General features: G+C 33.6%; 1 protein-coding gene across 1 annotated transcript; it reads left to right on the forward strand.

The window, feature by feature from the left end:
- Nucleotides 1–1,368: 1,368 nt before the first annotated feature.
- LOC114315990 (cytochrome c-2) lies at nucleotides 1,369–5,988 on the forward strand. Its single transcript, XM_028262635.2, has 3 exons — nucleotides 1,369–1,667; nucleotides 2,967–3,100; nucleotides 5,619–5,988. Exons 1-3 carry the CDS (start codon nucleotides 1,556–1,558, stop codon nucleotides 5,709–5,711), a joined length of 339 nt encoding a protein of 112 aa, XP_028118436.1. The 5' UTR covers nucleotides 1,369–1,555; the 3' UTR covers nucleotides 5,712–5,988.
- Nucleotides 5,989–8,111: the final 2,123 nt, after the last annotated feature.

Genomic DNA, 8,111 nt, shown 5'->3' on the forward strand with positions numbered 1-8,111 from the left:
ATTTTCTTTTGGGTTTGTTCTGTTTCATTTGTTTGCAGTTTCTATATGAATTCCAGTGGATTTTTCAGTGATGGTTGGAAGTGGGTACTGGTATATGGTACATGGATAATGTGTTTATATCAGGTTTTGAAGGAAATCATTATTGGAGACAACCAAAAATGAAAAATATGTAATGGAGGAAAAAAGAAAAAATAAACGAATTGGGAACAGAAAGGGAGGGGAAATTTTTTTTTGAGTTGCCTACTCGGTCGACCGGCCGGTCGCCCCACCGGACGTCCCATTCGTTTTGATGCACGCTAGTGAACGGTTGGAGTTGCTCATATCAAATTGAGAAAATTACCTTTTTTTTACTCAGATTTAATGAAAATTTTACTAAACCGTTGGAGATGCTTTAATGCATCCTAATTTACAACAACGACACACGCGTTCCTTTAACAAGGCGAGTACACTCTTTTAACATACCAAACGCGAATAACTAAGGCCATATCCAACGATGCATCAAACCCTGCATTAGATTTGAAATTTGATGAAAAACTCATTTTTTCTCAATCCAATGGTTTCACCAAATTGATATCAAAATGAGAATTCACCAAAAGTTTCACCAAAATGAGAATGCACTAGGTCTTTCACCAAAACACTTTTTATTACCGTTGTATTTTCACTGCCGGATGACCAACTGGATGACCCACCGAATGACCAACTGCATGACCAATTTTCGCAAAATTTTGTATAGATTTTACACTAGGAGGTCGACCAACCAGACGACCCCAGGATTGACCCCCCCGATGACCCTGAGCTTTTTCTTTCCATTCTCTGGACAGAAACCAGACATTGTGTCATAGTTTCCATTTTTCAACATAATCATCCAAAATTGCCATGGTTCTGAATTTGGGCTGTCCAAAACTTGGCATAAAGAACCCAGATAAAGCTCCTTCTCCATTGCGTAAAGGTTTGGATTGCTTAGAGCTTTTTGGGTTAAACCAGGGAATGACTTCCCTACACCAAGTTTGTTATCTGCCTCTGTTACTTTGTGATTCAGAGAATAATCTGCTTCTTTACAACATAGAACCAAAACATCTTAGAGAAAAAAAAACAAAAAAAAAAAAGTTAGAGCTAGTCGTATCATGAGGAAATGTTTTGACAGGAGTAATCAGGAGGAAAAAATAAAATAAAATTCATAAGCCTTATCGGTCGACCAGTCGGTCGGCCAATCGGACGACCCCTTCCCTTTTGGTGCACACCGTTGAAGCTAGCCGTATCAGATTGAGAAAATCAATCATTTTTTACTTAGATTTGATGAAAAAAGTAATTCATCATTAGAGATGCTAAAGCAAAACTGGTCGAAAAGTAATTAATTGAAACGAGTGAGGGCATTTTTGTCATTTCAATCGCAACGGGCGTCAAAAATGCACGCGTCTCTCTCTATAGACAACAGCAAACCCTTGAAAGTTCTCATCAATCTCCTTCTTCGGCGTTGTTGAAGAAACCCTAGCAAATCATCTTCGAATTTGAATCGAGAGTGCTCTACTTTCTCTCTCTTGCTTCTGCGTCGACAATGGCGTCTTTCGATCAAGCTCCTCCTGGCGACTCCAAATCTGGAGAGAAGATCTTCAGGACCAAGTGCGCTCAGTGCCACACCGTCGAAAAAGGCGCTGGCCACAAACAAGGTTCGATTTTATCTCTAATCTCGTGCTTTCATTGTTTCTTTCATTTGATGTTTCTGTTATGTATGTGTATATATATGAATCAAATATCTGCTTTATTTTATGTATGTGTGTGTATATATATATATGCTTTTTTTCTTTTTCTTTTTGATTTGATGATTGTGTTGCCTGATCTAGATCATGCATATTTAGTATCAATTAACTTCTTATTTATTTAGATTTTCTATGAACACCTTATTAATTGATCTAGAATTGTGATATACGGCTGATTTAGTTATGGATCTACAGTGTTATTGCTTATTGTTTTCATGGGTGTTTAAGATTCTTATGATTAATAATATTAATACCGAACTTCGCAACTTATCGAAAAAGGGATAAAAAACTCGAATTATATTTCCTACTTTCTGGCATTATCTAACAACACAATTTGGGCCTGTTTGGTTGGTTTGAAAATATGAATTGGGCAAGTTTAGAATTGGCCCATTCATGTAAGCTAAATATATGTGTTTGGTTGTCAAATGATACAACTAAAGAATTTAGGAAATTTACCCTTTTTCTTATTGAAAGTTTAAATTTGTTCATTTCTTTTAAAGCTTGGCCCTGTAGATTTGTCACGCCTACAAAAAAACTTGAATTGGCTTAACTTCAAATCAAAATGAAGTGATTGTATTCATGCAACCAAATGGGCGGTTAGCTTTTTCCAAACAATTTCATATGAATGATATATATATTTTTTGTGGTAAATTTCATAAAATTGTCCATTACTATGTCTATTATCAAATCAATGCGTTAATTTAGTGGATATTTTTACAAAATTAGGTTTGATGCAAGATTACCCTGATTGTCAAGTTGATTATATGCTTAATACACCATAACTTGGTGCCTTCGTTCGATTGTGTCCCATTTTTCGGTCTTTATTGAATACGTTATGTTCGGGTTTGACCAAATTCACAATGGAAAAACCATTACCTTCTATAAAATTTAGTATGATGTTTTAGTTGTTCAAGGGAATTTTATTTTATTTATTATAGTGAACTTTTTTCAAAGGAATGCTTCTTTATGTTATCTACTTTATGATTTTAAATGAGTTTGATAACAAACAACATCATAACTTGTCACTAGTATTTCTTTTGATAATTCAAAAAATCTTAGTGTTGCGAAGTTAAAGTTTAGTTTTCATAAAGATACTAAGTTCCCTAGTTTGATATGAATCGCTGATGTTTTTGTCTTCCTTTTGCCTATTTTTTTGTTCTTCTGTTGCGACTTTTGAGGTTTATTTCCTGGTTCCTTTGAAACATCCAGGACCAAATTTGAATGGCCTTTTCGGAAGGCAGTCTGGCACCACTCCTGGGTATTCATACTCTAATGCTAACAAGAGCATGGCTGTTAATTGGGAAGAGAAAACACTGTATGATTACTTGCTTAACCCAAAGAAGGTACGAGACTCTGCTTGTTTCCCTCGTAATTGGCTGATTCTGTAATTTTTGTAGAATTATTTATGAGAAATTTGTAGTCTTGGGACACCATAACCTCTATTTCTTATATTCTTGGTTATGCTGCTTGACTATGGATATAGTAATTTTGGAGCCTGTGATGTGTACATCATCTAGCACTTATGAAGAACGGACACTTTAACTTAGTTGCCATAGCTGTGTCGGATGTGACACCGGCTTGCCAGGATATGCATTGGTCATGTCACATGGTGTGTCATGGACGACATGCATGCCTTGCCTCTGGACACACTCCAAGGCACAGTTATCTTACTATGAGCTATTCTAATATGGTTTTAAATTCATAATCATCACTATGTAGACGTGTTGTCAGTGTTATCACTGTATATTTTCTCTCCCTTATTCATTAAACTCTTCCTTAATTTTTGAATTTGTGTTTGATTGTTGAAATTGTTGAATTGTCGTTTTAAAGTTGTGTATGATTGTTGAAATTGCTAATTTAAAATTGAAATGATTATTGAAAAACCTGTCTTCTTCTGCTCGTGCAAGTAGAGCACACATAATTTTTGATGTTGATGAAGACAAAACAACTCTAATGTAATGATTTATGACTGATAAAATTGTATTTTTCATATTGAGTAATGCTTAACTTATAGATTTGAGTTATTTTTCCATGTTGTATTATTAGTGTTAGTTTTCACTATTTTGAGTTGTTTGTGAATGTAATAGCAAATAAAAGTATATAAAAACAATTTTTACCTTATTCCCTCCGTGTAATATTCATATGCATTGTTGTTGGTGGCTTGTTGCATTTCTAATTTCACCAGCCCCTGAATTCTTTGTTATTTATCACAGATGTGGAACTCGGAACTTGAATGATACAACTTCAGTTCATAGGACCTTTGTTTTGCATGCAATCAAATTTAGACTGCATCTTTACCTTGCCATATCACAAATTCTTTCGCAATTATTTGGGGATTTTTATTGTAAGGTAGGGAAGATGTAGAACACCTTCTTTTATTGGGTCATATGCCTAGTATGTAACATAGATCCTATGCTATAATCCACCCAATCAAATAGGCCCATACAGTTCTGATCTGGTGTGATTTTTTGTTGTATGCGAAAACTGTGCATGTACTTGGAAGGTGGTCTAATTTTTTAAAAAATGTTTGCCTAACATGGTTTAACCTGGAAGAGAAATTGTACTTCTGAAGTGTTGGTCTTCCCAGTGTGTTTTTAAAGAGTCAATTTCTTTTTAGACAAATTTCATCATTCCAGGTAACGACTGCTCGGGAGGTGATGGGGACCTGTTATGAAGATGTTGGAGATAACTTGGTTGTTTGTGTACCAATGGGGGAGAATAATTTAATAAAAAATTGTTAGTTATATTAAGTACTTTTTGGGGTAGTAAATGGAGAATATTCTTGATGGAGATTTCATTGAATAAGTTGTCGAAGATTATGATGGCTTTCTACTTTTTAATTATAAAATTATGGAGGTGCAAAAAGATGTACTGAAACAGGCAAGGTGATATTGTAAGATAGAAAAAGAGGATGATGTGTTTTTATTGAGAAACCACTAAAGAAAAGAGCATCCTGTGAAAATGTATTTTCTTTTTGGGAAAAGGACTTTGTTGGAGTAGTTAAAAATGGTGGCGTGCTCTTATCTTTGTCTATAAGATGGTTTGGAAGTTAAGAAATTGTGGGATCTTTTTATTGAATTTTGAATTTCATCCTCATTTTTAAATTTCATGTGACATGAGTGAAAATTGAGAAGGAAAAAAAAGGGAAAGGTTTTCTTTGAGATCATTCTCCATTTTTAGTTGTAGTTTCTTTTAACTCTAGTTTTTTTGAGGGTATTTTCTTTTAGGAAAAGTAATTCCAAAAAAAGGAAATGCTAACCACCCCATCTAATGGGGTATATGTGTAAAAAGTAGACTCGAATATGTAGAAAGTGTATAGAAATATATGAATTGTGTATTGAAATTCTAACCCTTTTGACATTATTTGGTCTTTAACAAAATGCCCAATGGCAATCTATCTTTCATGCCATTTCCACCTTTCCTTCTGCCAGGAACAGAGCACAATTCTCAAAATGAGCACAATTCTTTCTTTGGTTTTGTAGTTAACTGTTAACAAATGTGTGCTAGTAATGGCTGTGTAGCATGCCCTGTATTACTTAGACACGTTGCTATTTTAGTGGATGGTCCAATTTTTGTCACTTTAATGTACATGTATTTTCCAAATGGTCCCTTTAGCCATTATATTGGATTTTACTTTAATTTTTGAGTTATAACTTAGAAATTGTGCTTAATGTGTAATTTTTTTTTTTTGTTGCAAATGTGAGATTTGAGCTCCCAATTTGCATAGCTATATCTACCTGAGATTGAATGAAACTTGTAGATTTGAATGTTCAAGGAACTTGTTTGATCTCTCACATCGTACGATAGACAAACAAATCAAAGTTGTGCACTAATAATGTCTATATGGTTGTCTCTGTGTAGTACATCCCTGGAACCAAGATGGTTTTCCCTGGACTGAAGAAGCCACAGGAGCGTGCTGACCTTATAGCATATCTGAAGCAGGCAACTTCCTGATTCTTTTGCCTCATATATTAAGGCATTTATATTTTGCGGCAGTTGGAAAGAGTTTGGTAACTCGTCGCTAGTTTGGAATTCTTTTTCCTGAACTTTAGATACTACCTATTTGTTTAAATAAGACTGTTAAGGTCTCTGCTATGCTATTCTTCGGTTGTCTGATCCGATATTGAGAAATTTTTTTTGTCAATTTACATGTTCCTCAGATGATTAGAGCTCATACCTAATTTCTTTGTCACGGTAAAGGAATGAAAAGACATGGTTCCATTTTATGTGATGTGATGGTTTTTTTTCTCATGGATCAGTTTGATTGTGTGTTGGATTTAGCTGCTGAGAAGCATGGTTAGGGTTACCTTTTTGGTATATTGCTTTCGTTTTCCATGATTTTAGAAACAAATACAATGAAGAGTTGCAAACATCTTACATTTTCATATTGTTTTTATTTGTGATAACAATTTAAAAAAATCTTTTTCATAAATTTTTATTCTGAAAATAGTTTGCTTGTGTTTTCCAAAATGAAAATAGAGAACGAGAAACTGATAAGTAATTGGTCAACAATGTTTGGTGGATCTATTACTCGTCGTTTGAGAAATTGAATGTATGTTGCTTGAGATGATTATTTGAATTTGTATCGTATTTTACTTTATTATATTACACCTTTAAAACTTGCTTAATACCTTTGCTGGTTTCTTCTCCGGGTGCTGTTTCTGTCATTTTATTTTGTTTTGTTTTTGATAATTGGGTGTTGCGTTAATTTACCTCTACTAATCTAAAGACTATGAAGTTCACAACTAATCTCAGTATTTTGAAATCAGTGACTTGACAAATCTTTATTGGCCTCTCCAGTCATGTTTGTTTTCAGAGATAAAAAGGTAGGATTGGAAGGGCCTTTTTAGAAAGTGGGTTGGTTTTTTGACTTTTTAATTTTTTTAGCTATTTTAGTCTGGGGTTAAAAAGCCTGATTTGGGAAGGGTTTTTAACTTTTTTGACTTTTTTGTGAGAGAAAGAATGTAATGATTAGTCTGGGGTTAAAAAGCCTGATTTGGGAAGGGTTTTTAACTTTTTTGACTTTTTTGTGAGAGAAAGAATGTAATGATTATGGATTGGATGTGATGTTTTGTCTTATTGGGACTAAATTTTAATCCCAAATTCATCCAAATCCACTTCCCAAATAATGCCTAATAGTAATGTGGGTTTACAAAATTATGTTTGTTTTGTTAATATTGCTATGGGATTAAATTAGTCTCATCAGATTAAGGAGATTAGCAATCTCATGAGTGCAATTGAAATCTAATTTTATGAGATTGAAGGTAACAAGAATATTTTGCTCTTTATTTTACAAAAATAACAAAGTCACCTTTTATATATAATGATAATTTTTACGTAATTTTATAAATTTATTCCTAATCAATTAACATCATTCCTACACTAGGGTATAAAGAAATATAATTTATTTTATATCTTTAACTTTTGTATATTTTTCCGGAAAAGGATTGAATCAACTGAGAAAGTGAGTTGAATTTTGGTTGTGCAGTTGAAATTTAAACCCATAACTTTCCATATTGAAGTCATTGTGTTCTAGTGAATTAGGCCATCTACAACGTTAAATCAAATCTATCATCAAATTCAAATTTAATTAAAAAATATACTTTTTTGGTCTTCAACGATTTCATCAAACCTGCATCAAATTGAAAACATTTTAAAATTTTCACCAAACTGAGAATATCTTGCATCTTTCAGCAATTTACTGTGCATAACCGTTGAGTGTAGATTCACTGGATGACCGGCCGGACGTCCTCCCGGATGACTATCTTAGGGCATAATTTGTGAAAAATTTACATTGACCGGTTGGCCGCCTCTCTCTCTATTCCAATTCTGTTACTCTCAAAAACTACTTTCAATATCGTATCTTTGTAAAAATTGTTTTCCTTTCTTTCATGTGTTTTGGTCTCGCAAAAAAATGTGTATCAATTTTTTTGAAGGAAACATTTTTCATCATTATATTTTATTTTCCGTACATTTCCTTTTAACTCATTTTTCTCAAGAAAATTTTCCTATAAATTTTCCTTGCAACTTAATGGAGTTGTCTAGATCTAGCAGAAACAAATCAAAAAACATACCTCAGTTTCTTTTGCTCTTTGGAGACCCTCTTTCCCTTTCTTCAACCTCTCTTGAATCCACCCTTACAACAAATTCAATATAATTGAATCAACTTCATAAAGAATCATCTCTTTCACAATGGTCATGCCACCATCTTCACAATCTAATCACAATCTGCACCAAAAACTTCTCAAGCTATCATTCATATCAATTTATTCTCTTGATTAAAACATGTTACATTTTGTCAACTTAATCTGATGGCTTGGAGAATCTCATCTGGGAGTACACTACTTTTGTTGC

Source organism: Camellia sinensis, chromosome 2, assembly GCF_055761805.1.
Source record: "Camellia sinensis isolate YWXY chromosome 2, ASM5576180v1, whole genome shotgun sequence".
Lineage (NCBI taxonomy): Eukaryota > Viridiplantae > Streptophyta > Magnoliopsida > Ericales > Theaceae > Camellia > Camellia sinensis.